Here is a 16,699-nt window from a genome sequence, read left to right on the forward strand (position 1 = left end):
GTGTGTGTGTGTGTGTGTGTGTGTGTGTGTGTGTGTGTGTGTGTGTGTTTGCGCGTTATCCTTACACGCCCTGGCTCTGGTTGCCAGTCAGAGTAACAGCCAGCATCCTCTGCCACCGTCAACTCTCCGTCCTTCCTGCCCAGCCACCTTTGACCCAGGAAGCATTCAGGACTGTGATCAGTGAGCCAGTCAGAATTGGCAGCAGCTTGTTTTAGCTGTCACTATGGCAACCTTGGGTTCCTTTCAAGGCTCATGGGGTGTGCTGCGACGGCCTTGTGAATGGACGGGTCAGTCAGCCATCTAAACAACAACACAGGGAAAGAGAGTTGGGGGAAATCTGAAATGCAGAGTAAGCATTCCCCGCTTTTATCCATTTTTTTCTGCCGACATTCCCAAATGCCCTCTGTGACATCATTGTCTGTTTGCTTTCACACCGAACTCTGAGAGAAAAGACAGATTTGCGGTCCTTGTCATATGTCTTTATCGCTTCCTGTGAACTGGTTTTCTCAGCAACAAGGGAATGACTAGGATGTATCCCTTTTAGATAATGGAAAGAAATATACAGTATGTTGAAGGTCCAATATGTAAGAACTGGCCGCCTTGAATTCGTATTCCCAACAAATAGGAGCAGCACATCACCGGAATACCTGCTTACTGCTGCTGACTATAGTCTGTTTAAACATCCATGACTGTAGCTGCGTGTTAGTTCAGTTAGCCGTGCAGCTAGCCAGACAACCAGGTCAGTGTTAGTGTCTACACTGTTAGCACAGCAATTTAGACTGCTGGTGGAAGAAGGGTTTCATACTAGTTTGTTAACATGCTGACATCAGTAGATATCTCTTCAACACAATAAATAGATGCTTTGATATAGCATCAAAGCTGTTATTTCACTTTCTGTTTATTATTTTTCATATTTGGTATGTTATATTTGAATGTTTTTAACTAAAAATCTTCTTGCTTTATTCTTGTACTATATTGTAGCCTGCAACTAACATTATTATTTTGACTATCAATTACTTTGCCAATTATTTTCACCATCAATCATTAAATTGTTTAGTCTATAAGACGTCAAACATTGCATATTTTGCCAAACCAACACTCCAAAACCCAAGGACTCTTAATTTTCTATAATAAATTACAAAGAAGATAAGATAAAATACTTACTTTTCAGAAGCTGGAACTAGCAAATGTTTGACATTTTGCATGACAAATCTTCAACTCAGAGTATATCAATCATTTAGAGGAATCATTAATTATTATAGCATTCTGTTTCCTGACTCATGGTGCTTTAAGATGATGCTAAAATGATACAAGATACAGCCCATTCATTAATATTGACATTCATTGGATCAGAGTAGTAGACACATCATTTGTCAGTTAAAGTGCTCAGGTAGATAATGCTGCATCATTCACTTTTACAGAATTACCTCTTGGACGCAACCTCTCTGTCCTGCAAGCATTAAACAGTCTTCATTATAACAAGAAATCTTGCAAATGTGAATTTGTGTGCCTTAAAAAGGCAGAGGTTAGCAAGCATTCAGCCTCTTGCAGGTTAAAGACCTGTTTGAGCCAGCTGCTTACAGAGATACACTGAAGAGAGTGATACAATGAATTGACTCTTGATGTCAAGACCAGCTGCCAAACAAAGGAAAGAGTGTTTCGGAAAACCCAGTCCTGCTGAGCTATAGTGAGTTAAAACACTCATCGTGGATCGGTCATTATTCACTGTCCACAAGCTTTACTTCCTCTCTTTTTATTTACATCCTTCCATCATTATGTTGGCTCCCCATTCATCCTCTTGCTCTGGGCGGCCATTAGACCGTGGCCACATTATACAAGCCGGTCCAGACACACAAATAGAGAGACAAGTGCACCTGCTGGCTGTTGCATCGTAAAAGAACTGATCTGTGAGTGTTTGTGCATGATGTTGTATAAGAAGTCATGATAGTGCCCATGAGGGCATTCTTGAAGTGAACACACACACATGCACACCGTTAAAAGGATTGGAATGAATGCAGTGGTACGATCAAGTTTCCATAGATTCCTGACGAATAGAGAGAAGCTTTTCACTATTTACACTTCAACAGAGATCGTTGACTAAAAGCAGGATTGGGGCTGTAATAACTGTCTGTGTGTGTGTGTCTGTTTGTGTGTCTGTGTGTGTGTGTGTGTCACTGAAATGTGAGTGCTTGCAGTTCTCATGTCTCAGCAACAATGGTCGAGTAGAACATGTCTTTGTGGGTCCTCACAAGTCACCAAAATAATGGTAGACCTCCACAACAAGATGAAGACAAGAATTCACACACATGCTTGTGTGTGTGTGTGTGTGTGGTGCAGAGTGTTCCTTCATTAACCTCTGTTGGATAGCATCACTGTCATCAGTCCACACTTAAGGCCCCTCAGAGGACTACGGTCCACTCTTATCACCATCAAAACACTCGCAGACATTCTTCAGCTGCTTAGTCTCAGTTGTTATTGAAGCTTTTCATTCGACCTGTCCATTGCACAGTAAAAGCACTCATACAGACCACACGGCTGGTTGTACTCTCACTTTTGACTCTTGCATTAGAAACTGAGAGCTCATTTCCATGTGAACACAAAGACAAGAGGCATCTAGCAAAGAACGTGTAGATGAAGAGGTGTGCTGGAGATAGATTTTGCAGCTTTTGACTGTGCAAAGGTGTGTTCAGACAGAAAGCAATTTTTGTCATGCGTATTCGACCCCTAGATTTGTGCAGTCTTATTCGTCTGTAACTGTACAAACAATATACCATGTATATAAAACTTTGCTTCTGTCATCGGTCTGCGTCTGTTAGTGTTCAGCTCAGCCTTTGACTATTGTCAAAAGGACTTTGATACATAGAAGAGGAGTATTGGAGAACAGGATTGATTTGGTTTACAAAAACTTTCGAGCTAGCCAGGAGTCGAACCTAGAATCTTCTGATCCGTAGTCAGACGCGTTATCCATTGCGCCACTAGCCCTGAGTGCTTAATGGGGGGGCTGGGGGGGGTCGCTGTTTGATCAGCATGGCCTGCAGTCAACCATCTTCTTGTTTTTTTTGACACGTGCTGAGAATGCTGGGCAGATGACGGGTCAGAAAACATGGGGCCTTACACAGCAAAATTATTTTGCGCCTTGCACTTTCCAACTATGTTAACTGAAGCATAGGGTGGAGCATGTTAGCAAACAGCACAAAAGGAGTTCCGCGGTGCCGTGCCCCAGATTCAAACCAGGGGTGCTGCGGCCACAACGCAGAGTACTAACCACTATATGATCACAGCTCCTCAGTCAGTGAATAATGTGTAACAAAAAACGGTCAAGTTCTACAGGAATTCTGTCTTACACTGCTGGGTTTGTTCTTCAGGGACATATTTTGTTTTTCAAAGAAGCAAGTGACGCTTCATGTGAGGCTTCATGATGGCTGCAACTGACTGACCCGGAGGATTCAGAGAGCTTTTAAGTACACGTTAAAAGGCCATTTACCTATTATTTAGCCTCTTTTCAGTTGTAAATATGACACACAGTATGGAGAGAGGAGTATGAGCACCAGAAACAAGTGATTCACAAGTAAAAGTTTCATCGAGCTACATGTCAGACACTTTATCCATTGCACCATTAGCCCTACAAACTGAGATCTTCTTGAACAGTTACTGTAGCTGCATGGCATGAAGTCAACTTCTGTCTTTACGTTTGCGGACAAGTGGGGGAGAATGCTATTCAAATGACTGGTAGAGTCGGAAAACAAGAAGCCTTGTTGCTTTATCAAATGTGCCACTGTTGTTTCTGCTGAAACTGAAAGTGATCAGATCCCGCTGAGTACATCTTGAAAGGCCATTGACCTATGTCACTCTATGCAGTTTTAAATGAAGGGGGAACAGAGGATTCACAGGCTAAAGGGTAGTCGAGCTAGCCAGGAGTCGAACCTAGAATCTTCTGATCCGTAGTCAGACGCGTTATCCATTGCGCCACTAGCCCTGTGAATGTAGGTCTGTTTGAACAGCCAGATTCTCACAGCATGGCCTGCAGTCAGCCACGGTGTTGATTTTATAGATACGTGCTGAGAATGCTGGTCAGGTGGACGATAGGAATACATGTGGCCTGACGCAGAAAAATTATTTTAAGTCTTGCAGTTTCAAATGATGTAAATTGAAGCAAAGTGTGGAACATGTGAAGACACAACAAAAAAGTAGTTAGGTTTATCAATAATGATGTGCCCTTGATTCAACCAGGGGTTACTGCGGCCGGAACGCAGAGTACTAACCACTCCATGATCACGGTCCCTTGGTTGCTTTGTTTTCATGGTTAATATCGATTAACAAACCTGTCCGACCATATGGTCGTTTACTGCTCCACACCTAATGCTTCTTGAGTAGTGCAGGATTTAAAAAGTATGGGTCTGCTGTGGATGATGCGGTCAGGTGATGAGTCAGTTTGCTGGTAGCAGAGATGTGGAGAAAAGAGTCTTGTTGTCTCCTGCCTTGTGGGCTCAGACGTTCTTTTTTGACTCTGCTGAATCACGCCGTGCTGCCTGTGCCCGCTGTACAGTGTGTGGAGCAAACAGAAGCACACTTAACCAAAAACAAATCACTGAGGATTAGATTAGCTACATAGAAAGGAAACATTGGGCTTTGTTGTCGTCGTTGTCGGTAATGACGCAGAGTGATCGGCTGCATCTCTAGGCAGTGATTCGATTGGCTGATTGTCAGGAGGACTGATGTCAGCATGTGATTTGATTGGCCGTGTTTCAGGAAGGATGAGATCAGCAGCAAGGTGTTGATGGACTGACTCATCAGCTTTTCTTTTACCAGCATCTTTTCATTTCTTGTTTCCTCTCATCCTCCTTACGTCATTCGTTGGGTCAGCAGAAGGGTAATGAAAAATCTGAAATAGGTTTTGTTTCTTTCAAATGCCATGACAGAATGCAAGAAGTTTCAGCCATCATGTGACAAAGAGTAAACTCCTAAGCTGGTTGAGATTTTTAACTTTCATCAGTGTAGCTGCTTTCTCAAGTTTCAAAGATGTTTTAGAATCGTTTTAATATCCAAATAACAATGAAGCATCCAAAATTAACAGAAAGACATATGACATTTGTTTTAGGTGTGTGTGTGTGTGTGTGTGTGTGTGTGTGTGTGTGTGTGTGTGTGTGCGAGCGTGCGCACTTTTGTGCATGAGGAGCCCAAGTTTCTCAGGCTGTCGCTGTAATCGCAGTAATGAGACCGAGAGAAGGAGCCTAACTGGACTTGTCACATGGGAGAGGCTGACAAAGCCCTCCCGTGAGTGTCTCTGTCTGTAATGTAATGTATGTGTGTGTGTGTGTGTGTGTGTGTGTGTGTGTGTGTGTATGTGTCTATGTGTGTTTGAATAGGTGTATTTTATATGGACTTGACTTTATGTGTTTTTGTGTGTTCAGTGAACTGTGTGTCATCACTCCAAACTCCTCTCGTCAGTCAATGCCAGCCAAACGTTTCTCTCCATATCGTGAATTTTAACTTTTACATCTTGAATATTACAAAACTGGTGCTGTGGGTGGGAGCAGGGGCTCATAAAATGCACAGTGGGTACCGGGATTTAGCGCTATCCAGATTTAAAAAGATCATTACAGCCCAAAAGCAAGACAAGACGAGTCAACATTTGACCAGTTTGTCAGTTGTTACTGAGAAACTTGTAGGATGAATGTAATACTAGCTAAACAGAAAAACAACATGTCTTTCCTGCGATTTGGAGAGGATGGGAGACTAACACATGCATTGCAGAAGCCTGAAGTGATGTCAGATAGGAAGGAACGGGTGGGAGCAGGATTAAGAAAACAGTTCCAGAATGACAGATAAGTATCCAGTACTTTTGGGTAAATATGCTTCAAGAGTTGATATCAGGTTGGAGCCTGACTCTTAGCTTAGCATTGAGACTGGAGTAAAGGGTGAGCTAGCCAGCTAGCCTCTCTCAGGACAGGGGGCCCTGAGGACCAGGATTGAAGGACACTCGCTTAATCTACACCACAGTGTAAATTACAATTTGCTGTAGTAAACTGGGTTTCTTGGATGATAATAGCCTCCTGAGGTCCTAGGAACTGCCTGTCTGCTCCTACTGAGTGGACAGCCATTTCAAGCATCAATCCTCAAATCCAACTCTTGGCAATACAGTGAATAATATGCCAATATGCTGAACTATTCCTTTAAGTATCCTTTATATGTTAGAATGTAACATGGTTATGAATACCCCTAAATTCTCCATGTAAATGTATCCCTCTAATCCTCTCCACTCTGAAACTTCTCACCGGCTGAAACTGTCACAGCACATAAATGTGTTTAAAGGTTTTTACTCTGCCTTGGGGGCCCCTGATCTGTGGGTATGTGTGTGTGTGTGTGTGTGTGTGTGTGTGTGTGTGGAGGGAAGTGTTCTTGACACTGTAAAACTTTAACAAAACAAATCTGTTTTTTAAAAATACAAATTTTAAGACGGACTAAAATCACAAACCAAGTTGCTGCACAATATACCTAGACTGTGTTTAGCAAGCAACTCCCTAAAATAGTAAGATTGTACAAGAGTCTGAAAGTGTTGAGGCATGCTTCTCTGTGTGCGTGCCTGCGTATGGGCGCGTGATCGTGCACATTTACGAAGTGGTGGAGTTAAATTTCCTGGAGAAACCGCCTGTGAGCCTGTGTGTGTCACTCTAGAAGCTGGATTAGCGCTGTAAGTCTCCGCAGTGCTGAAGGGCAGCCCTTATTCATCCAGGAGAACAGGGTGTTTTGGGTTGAACCACAGAGTGAAGCCTGCCAGATCATAATCACAGCCAAAGTCAGTCACACTAATAACACACCAGCAGGACGTGCTTCACACCTAACCTATCCCTCACCTGTTTATGGTTAGCTGAGGTGCGTGATGCCAGAGCTTGTGTTTTGAGTACACAGACATCCAAAGAAAATCTTAGATAATGCTCCATTGTGCCACAGTGCTTAAACAGCATCAATGTAAGGCCAGGACATACTTGAACTTTATCTATTTAAGATCTGTTACAGACCATCAGAAATCTAATGATGCACAGCACAGATTAAACCAGCTGACTGGAGGCAGAGGTTTTGCAGGTGCAAGGTGCAAGGTATCGAGTACAGAGTGCATATTTGTCATTCCAAGGTACAAAGTGTTTTTACAATGAATTTCTATATAGAAGTCAGCCATTTGGTTCCAGTAATTTTAGCGCACGTAAATCAATCGAGAGTTAAGTTCTGCGATATTGGTGTTCAGTGCCAATGCAGAGGAAAACTAGCATGTCTAGATGTTCAAGAGCACGTCGGAGTCTCTAGACTGTTTTTGTCCTTCGACCGACAATTAATGTCAGCATCGTGTAACCATGACCACTGACTGTATATGACCATAACCAAGTGTTTTAGTTTGCTCAACTTAACCGTATCTTAAAGGGGTTCTGTGGAACTGTCTGTCCACAGTCCACCAGCATTTAAACCCAAAATGAAACAAACAGCCTTGTATCGGCAAGCAAATGAGGCGGGCATAGTCAAATTTTTCAACTGGTATTTGAAGCATTTATGGAGCATTTATGTATTACTTCTGCTGTTAACTACCGCCAAGGAAAGCGATTCTATTCCTCTATTTTTCAAGAATTTTTCACTGGTCAATAAAAAAAGCACATGTATATTGCTAAATATGTTTATGTAAAGCCGTTATAACCATGAAAATAGTTCAACGTTTTTTGCGGGAATTAAAGAAAACAAGTTGCCACAACTAATTTGACAATGGTACGTTTTAAAAGTGTTAAAATCAGTCCTCTTCTAGTACCTTGAAGAGAAGAGAAATTAGCGAGTAAAAAAACAGCAGTTTCCAAAGGCTGAACCACTCCGGTGTGATGGTCTTGTTATGTGAAAGACCATCATTACGCAGACAGATAATAGGTCTGTTTGACTGGATAGACTGTGGCAGTCTCCACCGATTGTCATCAGTGTTTTTGTCTGGGCTGTAACCATTATGTCTCCTCTCTTTCTCCTTTTTTTTCTCCTCTTTCTTCATCTTTATCTCAAACATTTTCTCAGACATTCGTTTCCCTCTTTAGACCAAACCCTCCCCAGGGCCTTCTGTGTATGGAGGACCCCGGGGATGTCGTAGAACCACACAAACCCACATTGCATCAGACTGTGGAGACGAAAACAATCAGAAAGACTGGGCATGTATTCTGAATGGGGCTACAGTACTGCGGGGCCTGTTCTCTTCTTCTATAGACTGAGCGACCGTTGGACGTATTTCATTCAACTTTACTGAATTTTATTTTTGAACGTAATGTCTCACGTTGAAGTCCATATTACGTTACACTTCTTTTATGTTGCCGAAAATGAACAATAACCCAGTGACTTAATGCCCCTGCTGTAAGCAGCAGTGAGTGCTTCCATTGTTACACTGGATTACAGTAATGGCTCGCTGTCAAGTTTTGGGAAGGTGGCCAACAGGATTATGCAGTCACTCCTGTAAAGCCATAAACCATCCTACCGTTAAATCACAGTCTCCCCAGATGACCCGAACACTTACTGTGACAGGTACATCAGTTTAACCCCCAACAGCATTGATAATGTAAATTTTTTTGCTTAATGCTTAGCTAATTTATCTTTTTACATCAGCAATTGTTAAGTTCACTCGCTCGTTATGATGAACCAACTCACTGCTCTCATCGCTATCATCCAGATAGAGCTGCTCTGGGCTCTAATAAGTCCTCCAAAAATCAAGTATCTGTCACGCTCTGTTAAAAATACTAGGATAGTAGATTTTATCACTGCCTGCTGCCTATAATTTTGCTAATATGACATTGGATATTTCAGTTGATTGCCCCCTTGCATTTCACAAAACATTGTTCAAGTATTGTTATGATAATAATTGCAGTGAACGGCAGCATGACAAAGAATTAAGAAGTCCTGATGCCAACGCTGGATACTTTAAACACAATAAGTCAGCACAAAGCAAAATGATCTGACAGAAAAACGTGTTAACATAACATACAGTATATCAGTGTATTAATCAAGCAATCCCGCTGTCCATAAGACAGAGCCAGCAGTAATGTTGCTCTACAGGTGTTCAGTTTCTGCAGGTAGGACGGAGTTTCTCCTCGAGCCCTGGTTCCTCCCTGGCTCCGTCCTCTTTTCTCATCAGAGCTGTAATCCCAGACAGAGTCTGCTAAATAGCTGGGATCTGATGTCACACACGCACGCACGCACGCACGCACGCACACACACACACACACACACACACACACACTGACTGCCCTTTCAGGCCATTCAAAACTTCTACAGACTCGACTTGCTGTGATGAATGTGAGTGCAGCCTCACACACAGAGTGGACACACAAGTGTTACACACAGAATGCAAACTGTATGCAAAGTGCCACATACTTACACACACACTCTCTCACACGCAGTCAGAGTTAAAGCCTGCCAGCAGAGAGCAACAATAGCAGCCATTTATAATGATACTGTTGTGAGATTCTCAGGTGTCCTGCTTATTATTTCCTTCTGTGTAATTCATTTTTTTTTTTTCTTTTTTAGCTCAGTTTGACAGGAGCCTTGACTAAATTAATTCACTGCCTACAAAAGGTATTGCAGCAGGATGTTTCCAAAACAGTATTTCAGGATTAACCGCTGCCAAATATAACCTTCAGTACTTTTCAGTCAAGGCTGTGAGTAATTCTGATATTTTAATGCTCCCAATATGTCCAAATATTTCCTTGGTCCGCCTCCAATAGCTCCACTTCCTCTTCAGGTGGACAGTGAATTCAGTGATGAGAGGCAGAGGTGCATCATGGGAGGAAATGATGTAATAACAGTGTGTTTATTTGTGCTAAAGCAAACAGAGCAATTCCTTAATGAAATCCAGGGTGGGACTGTTTACTCAGAGCTCCCTTTGCTCACTCTCTCGGCTGAACACTGAGGGCACTGTACTGCGTATGATCCCTGCTGGAGTGTGGGCTGGCAGTGCATGGTCCTCAACACAAACACCCCCCCCCCCCCACCCCACACACACACACACACACACACACACACACACACACACACACACACACACTGCACAGTAGCAGTACTAATCTGCTTGCAGCTCAGTGAAAATATTACCTGCCCTCAGCTCAGATGAAATCAATCATGGTTTTCAAACATGAGACAAATTCTCGCTCAGGCTTTAGATGCATGCACAGACAACTCTGCTACGCCTCTGTCCTACACACAATCATATTTTTTAAAAAAAAAACAACCTTTTTAGCTTCAGGCATCAGTGCATTAAGGAAAAGTGTTTTGAATAATGCTTAGGGTAATTTCTAATTATTACCTTTCAAGCGAGGTTTACCTTTTCAGTGCACTGGTGTCATTTTAGATCATTTTATATTGAATACATTTTATTGTTCAACGAAAACATCCTGCCTCCATTACTTATCTTTGTCACAAGTGTTTTGAGAGCCACTTTTGACGGATCATTGCAAATAGTATGGGTATATATTGGCTGACATCGGCATCAGCCCCAAAACTGAGAATCGGTCAGGCTCTAATTTTTTTTCCCAATGGAAATCTAGGCTGATAATAGACAAATCTCATTGTCTTTTTGTCTTTCTGTCTACCAGGATCCGTCCTCAGCTGGCCAAAGAGAAGATCGAGGGCTGTCACATCTGTACGTTTGTGATGCCCGGGGAGCCTCAGGTGGTCCTGGGCAAAGACAAGGCCTTCACCTACGACCATGTCTTTGACATGGACACCCAGCAGGAAACCATCTACAACCACTGCACTGAGAAGCTTATCGAAGGCTGCTTCGAGGGCTACAATGCCACAATCTTTGCATACGGACAGGTCGGTCTCATCTTCTTTTCTCATCTTCTTTTTAGCATGGTACACAAAAAGTCTCACATTCACATTCACATTTGTGGACTTTCCATCGCTCAAGGGGATGGAGCTGATTGCAGCGTCCCAAGATTTATGGTGGCATGTGATATGACATAAAGCTCATTTCATATAATCAGACGAGTAATACGGGAGTGAACAGGCCTCACAGCTGCTGCACCGGCTCTGGCAGTACACTATCAGCTGACGTGTTCCAACCTGCCCTCACCACCACAGCTTTATATTGGCTCTGATAGATTAGCCTAGAGAAGCAGAGATACAGAGGGAGTTTATTACCAAATCAGAGCAGAGTGCGAGCAGATTGTTTCACCTCATACCGGAGCAGGGAACTAAACTGCACAGTCAATACACCACAGAGAGACATTATACAGATGAAACGCTAACCTGTCCTCCTCTGTTTCTGACTACTAGTCATTTTGAATGCAGGTTTAAAATCAGGTTGAATTCCAACGTGTGCGGATCATCAAGTCATAAAATTAAACTACTTTTTATAGTGGAGTGCTGAGGATGTCACTGAGGAGCCAGAGAACAGATGCTGCTCTGTTGTCTGATACAGTATGGCACTAAAGTAAAGTTTAATCATATTACAGTTATTAAGTTAACAGCCAAAAATATACATTACCTCATCAGCATGCTTCCTGCTAAAAAAAAAACAGTATTAGAATCCTTGCATCTTTCTTTCACTCACTTTTAAAACAAATGCTCACGCTAACCAGAGCAAAGGCGGTGGCACTCATGCCAGTTTTGTCCACAGGGGGCACCAGAATCAACACAAGCTAAAGGTTCACAAGCTGCTATATTTGACACATCATAAAATGCTTGTGAATGTGAAGCAAGGTTTTGTTTGTTTCTTCCTTACTCTCTTCAACTGCATCGCAGAGACAGAACTTTCAGTATTTCCACAAATGTCACATTAAAACAGAATGTAAGACATTCACACGACATCCTGTACATAGAGCATGTAACTCCTGCTTTGATCGCACCTCTTTTGCATGTAGATTTATTCTGGATATGCCGACACTTCTCTCACATAGGCGTATAAAACTCCTGACACTCTCGAGTTGAACAGCAGCCGTTAAACTTTCCCTCCTCTTAATCTTTCCCTCCGTTCCTCTTCTCCCTGTCCATTATTCTCTCCTCACATTGTTCCTGCGGCCCTTGTGTTGCTGTCAAAGAGCCTTTCACAGGGCGCAGCGGAGGCCACACATAGAAACCTGACACACACACACGTGCATTCACAAACAAAGTGTATGTGAATGTGCAGTTAATAACAACACAGGTGTGGTCTCTTAGTAAAAAAACAGACAGACACTACGCACTCCCTCATCTATCACCACACACACTCGTGTCAGGGTCTTTTTTAGGGGAGAGGGGTGACGCGTGAATTTGAGCTCAATGTTGCATTCCTCCCCTTGTCACCGTGGCGACCACCCCAGCCCCTCTGACCCCCTCTATGTTAGAGAAACTCCTCAGAGCTGCACCCCAACCTCTGAGACGCAAAGAGTGTTGGAGGCTTACATATATGATGAAATATACAGAAAAACACCACACTACACCAAGTGCACACAGAAATAGACCTTTAATTTCATTTCGGTAAAGTGACTGATGACTCTGTCTTCTCCAGACGGGTTCGGGGAAGACCTACACCATGGGAACCGGCTTCGACGTCAACATCGGAGAGGAAGAGCTCGGTATCATTCCCCGCGCCGTCAACCACCTGTTCAGGGGGATTGAGGAGCGCATACAGGCTGCCACCGAGCAGGGCAAACCTGTTCCTGAGTTTAAGATCAACGCACAGTTCCTGGAGGTGCACAAACACACACACACACACACACACACACACACACACACACACAGACACACAGAGGAAGGCAAAAATGTAACTATGTCTCAGGATTTTTACCTCAAATAAAGATGCATTTATCAGCTCTCAGACTTAGCTCAAGACCTTGGACGTCCAGTTCACTGAAGGTCCATCAGTTAGATTAAGCTACAGCGTTCAGACAGCAAGGGGTCAAAGGTCGACCGGGGTGCAGTGATTTTAAGTTGTCAAAGCATTCAGATGACCCTAAAGCCATTAAACTGTCATTAGTCCATCTCTGCTGTCAGCTCCCGGATTTATTTTCAACTGCCAACCGCTGCCAACAGTCTGTTAACAGCTGGTGAGGAAGCAGCTGAGGGGAGCAGATGAGGCTGGGAAGTGATAATTATACTGACTTTTGATCACGCAGTGAAAACAATATTGATAATCTGACTTTTTTTCCCTGTCTTTCTGTCTTTCCGTTTTCATTGATTTGATACACTCTCCAGCTGTATAACGAGGAGGTGTTGGACTTGTTCGATTCGACACGAGACATCGAGGCCAGAAAGCAGCGGTCCAACATCAAAATTCATGAAGACGCCAACGGAGGCATCTACACCGTCGGGGTGACCACTCGCACCGTCAACTCTGCAGCTGAGGTCAGCTTCAGCACCCCAAAGAAAACGCTCAAAACCAGCTTTTTTTTTCTCACATCACTACCATCTTTGTCCAGTGGGCATACTTACCATGTACTCTGTGGAGGAATTAGTCCTCATGAAAGCTGATCATAGCAAGGTTAATAATCAGAGTGACACTGCAACACTGATTTTAACATTTGAGGAAGAAAATAGAAAACATGTCACCTTTGCTTGCAAAAAACAAAACAATGGTTTCTCTATATGTAACTTTCCGTAACAATATCATCTTAATGAACTTCTGGTGTGAGTCTGACCTCCGCCCAAAGATGTCTGCGATGTTTGAATAAACCCTTTGTGTTGTCTTTTTTTCCTCCCTCCGTCTCACGAGATTCAAGATAAAATTTCCGATTTAATTGTCATTATGAAAAAATGCATAATTAAGTTATAGTTTTAGTCCCTTTTGGCGTCTCACAAAAAAACAAAAGTTTCCTTTGATCTCTCCTCTAACAGATGATACAGTGTCTGAAGCTGGGCGCCTTGTCTCGTACCACCGCCAGCACCCAGATGAACGTCCAGAGTTCGCGCTCCCACGCCATCTTCACCATCCACCTGTGCCAAGTTCGAGTCTGCTCTGCAGATAACGACGTGCGTACTCCAACACACAGCAGGGGCTCTCTGCTGCCACTGAACATGTTCCAGTCAAATATTCAAACTGAAGCACTTGTTAAAAAGTGTAATCCTATGTATTTATTCTGCGTTCTGCCCTTTCTCTTCCAGGATAATACGACAGACAACCGTCTAACGAACAACTCTGAGATTAATGAGTTTGAGACGCTGACAGCCAAGTTTCACTTTGTAGACCTGGCTGGCTCCGAGAGACTGAAGAGAACTGGAGCTACAGGAGACAGAGCTAAAGAGGGCATCTCCATCAACTGTGGGCTGGTGAGAAAACTCGGAGCATGTCTGATTCTGCGGTGGACATTTCATATTACATAGTGCTGTGCAGTCACAGGTCAAAGTCATGTATCATATGGATTTATTTGATAGATCATGTTTAAGAGTGAATGAGTGAATCTTCAATTTACTCCTTAAACGCTCATATCAACACTGGGATTTTGTGGAGCAAGAGAGCCCCCAGGTGGCCAGAACATGAACCACACACTTGATTTCTTTCTCTAAAAGTACCGTTATCTGTAGCTTCCCTTGAGTACAAATAAAAGTAGTTTTTTTCCAGCGTAAGATATATTTGCTCTTTCTGCAAGATCTGAAATTGCTTTGACCCTAAAGATATCCAATCACATCACAAGCTTGTCTTTCTGAAATAAATCTCCTCTGCTGTCTTTCTTTCCGTAGCTCGCTTTGGGAAACGTCATCAGCGCTCTGGGAGACAGGAGCAAGCGCTCCACCCACGTGCCTTACCGAGACTCCAAACTGACCCGGCTGTTACAAGACTCACTGGGTGGCAACAGGTTTGTGCCACATGAAAGTATCAGTGCTGCTGCGAGTGTTAAATATACCTCACCAATTCAAAAAACTGTTTACTTGCACTTACTCAGAAAGGTATGAACGGTTTTTGTAATTTCTCTTTTTATCCACCTAATATCCTCCCACAACACAGCTGAGATTATGATTCCACCTGCATTGTTTTGTTGTCGTAGTGGTTGGCTCGTACAGATCCGGTGAGTTGGTTAAGCAGTCACAGGTGGATCCAACATTAACTATAAATCTGGTCATTTTATTGTAGTTAGGCATCTTACACCAATAATGCAGTAGTCCTTAAGCTAGGCCCGTTTAAAGGTGCAATATGTAATAATTTTTGTTTAAAACTTTTAAAAAGTGATATCAATGGAATGTATTGTGTTACAGATGTATATACTGCTGCCCTCAATTTGTTTTGGAGGCACTTTAAACAGACTGCCAAATCTCACATGTTGTAAGGTTCTCCTACGTTTGCATGCAAACTAGCACAAAGTGAAAAGTGGTTTAAAGAAGCTATGAAAGGCATTTAGAAGCTTAGAAAACCAAACTTTCCTGAATGTGCCTTAAATGTTTCCATCATAACCCACTGATCAACATTCTTCATTTGTCTGTTCCTCAGTCAAACAATGATGATCGCCTGTATCAGCCCGTCAGACCGGGACTTCATGGAGACCTTGAACACTCTGAAGTATGCCAACAGAGCCCGGAACATTAAGAACAAGGTGGTGGTGAACCAGGACAGAGCCAGCCAGCAGATCAGCGCCCTGAGGACGGAGATAGCACGACTGCAGATGGAGCTGATGGAGTACAAGACGGTAAGAAGGCAGAAGTGAAGGGTGGAGGCTGGAAGAGATGAAATTAAAGACAAAATTGCGAGTAGAACACGCATTTGAGGATATTAATTGACCTGTGTGACGCCCAGGGGAAACGTATGGTGGGAGAAGATGGCATGGAGGGCATCAATGACCTGGTCCATGAGAACTCCATGCTGCAGACGGAGAACAACAACCTGAGGGTGAGAGTGAAGGCCATGCAGGAGACCATCGATGCCCAGAGAACCAGACTCACACATTACCTCAGTAACCAGGCCAACCAGGCCCTGGCTAAAGCAGGTGAGCACACACAAACACACTAAATAGACAACTTAACTTAACAAAAAACTGTTATTTTTTTCATTCTGGTGATGAACGAAGTAAAATTGTGATGCATTGCATCTTTAAGAATAATAATGAATTTTCTGCAAATTAAGCAAAGTCAATTATACATATATTTATATGTATGTATTTACTGTATACTGGGGGTTGGCTGAGTTTTAGCCTGGCTGATTATCAGTTCCAATATTCAGAATTTTGAATTTTGTTTGATATAATTCACTACTGTGGCTGTAATACAATATGCAACCTGCAAAGTAACAAGTCATTTAAGTGCGTAGTATAAAGTACTACATTTTGTCTCCTGTAGTGGACTGAAAGTATAAAGTAGCTGAAAATAGAAATACTCAAGTAAAGTACAAAATTGTAATTAAGTACAGCAACTGAGTAAAGTACTCAGTTACATTCCATCAATGATTTAATGCTATAGTCGAGCCGAAGTAGAACAATCCCGCGGCTACTGTTACTTATTACTTGATAATGTAGGTAGCTGCTTGGATGAAGCTAAGTGCTCTGGCACATACAGTGTATTTCTTGCTATCAATTAGCCTACTGGATGGCCTAACCTTATCATTTTTAGAAGTAGCATATGATTATTTTTCATGTTGTTTTAATGAAGGTAAAAACAGTCGATTTCCATTTGGTTTGCTGTAGGCTATTAGCAGGAGTCTGTAGCTATAATAGCTGCTATGACTAAGACCTGCTTTAAGCTAAATGCTAAAGTCACTGACATTGGCTGACACAGCATGCTA

General features: G+C 42.7%; 1 protein-coding gene and 2 non-coding genes across 6 annotated transcripts in view; 1 reads left to right on the plus strand and 2 right to left on the minus strand.

The window, feature by feature from the left end:
- Window positions 1-16,699, plus strand: part of LOC115595535 (kinesin-like protein KIF21A) — a 39,488-nt gene that overhangs the window by 6,233 nt on the left and 16,556 nt on the right. For all 4 annotated transcript variants that reach the window (XM_030440146.1, XM_030440145.1, XM_030440147.1 and 1 more), the window contains exons 2-9: window positions 10,605-10,827; window positions 12,503-12,685; window positions 13,189-13,338; window positions 13,828-13,962; window positions 14,095-14,259; window positions 14,671-14,786; window positions 15,416-15,611; window positions 15,719-15,908. In XM_030440146.1, the coding sequence (XP_030296006.1) occupies window positions 10,605-10,827; window positions 12,503-12,685; window positions 13,189-13,338; window positions 13,828-13,962; window positions 14,095-14,259; window positions 14,671-14,786; window positions 15,416-15,611; window positions 15,719-15,908 (1,358 nt within the window). The remainder of the gene's footprint in view (window positions 1-10,604; window positions 10,828-12,502; window positions 12,686-13,188; window positions 13,339-13,827; window positions 13,963-14,094; window positions 14,260-14,670; window positions 14,787-15,415; window positions 15,612-15,718; window positions 15,909-16,699) is intronic.
- On the minus strand, window positions 2,910-2,982 carry trnar-acg (transfer RNA arginine (anticodon ACG)). Its single transcript has one exon. It is a non-coding gene; the product is annotated as a tRNA-Arg (tRNA).
- Window positions 3,904-3,976, minus strand: trnar-acg (transfer RNA arginine (anticodon ACG)). Its single transcript has one exon. It is a non-coding gene; the product is annotated as a tRNA-Arg (tRNA).

This window comes from Sparus aurata, chromosome 14 (genome assembly GCF_900880675.1).
Source record: "Sparus aurata chromosome 14, fSpaAur1.1, whole genome shotgun sequence".
NCBI lineage: Eukaryota > Metazoa > Chordata > Actinopteri > Spariformes > Sparidae > Sparus > Sparus aurata.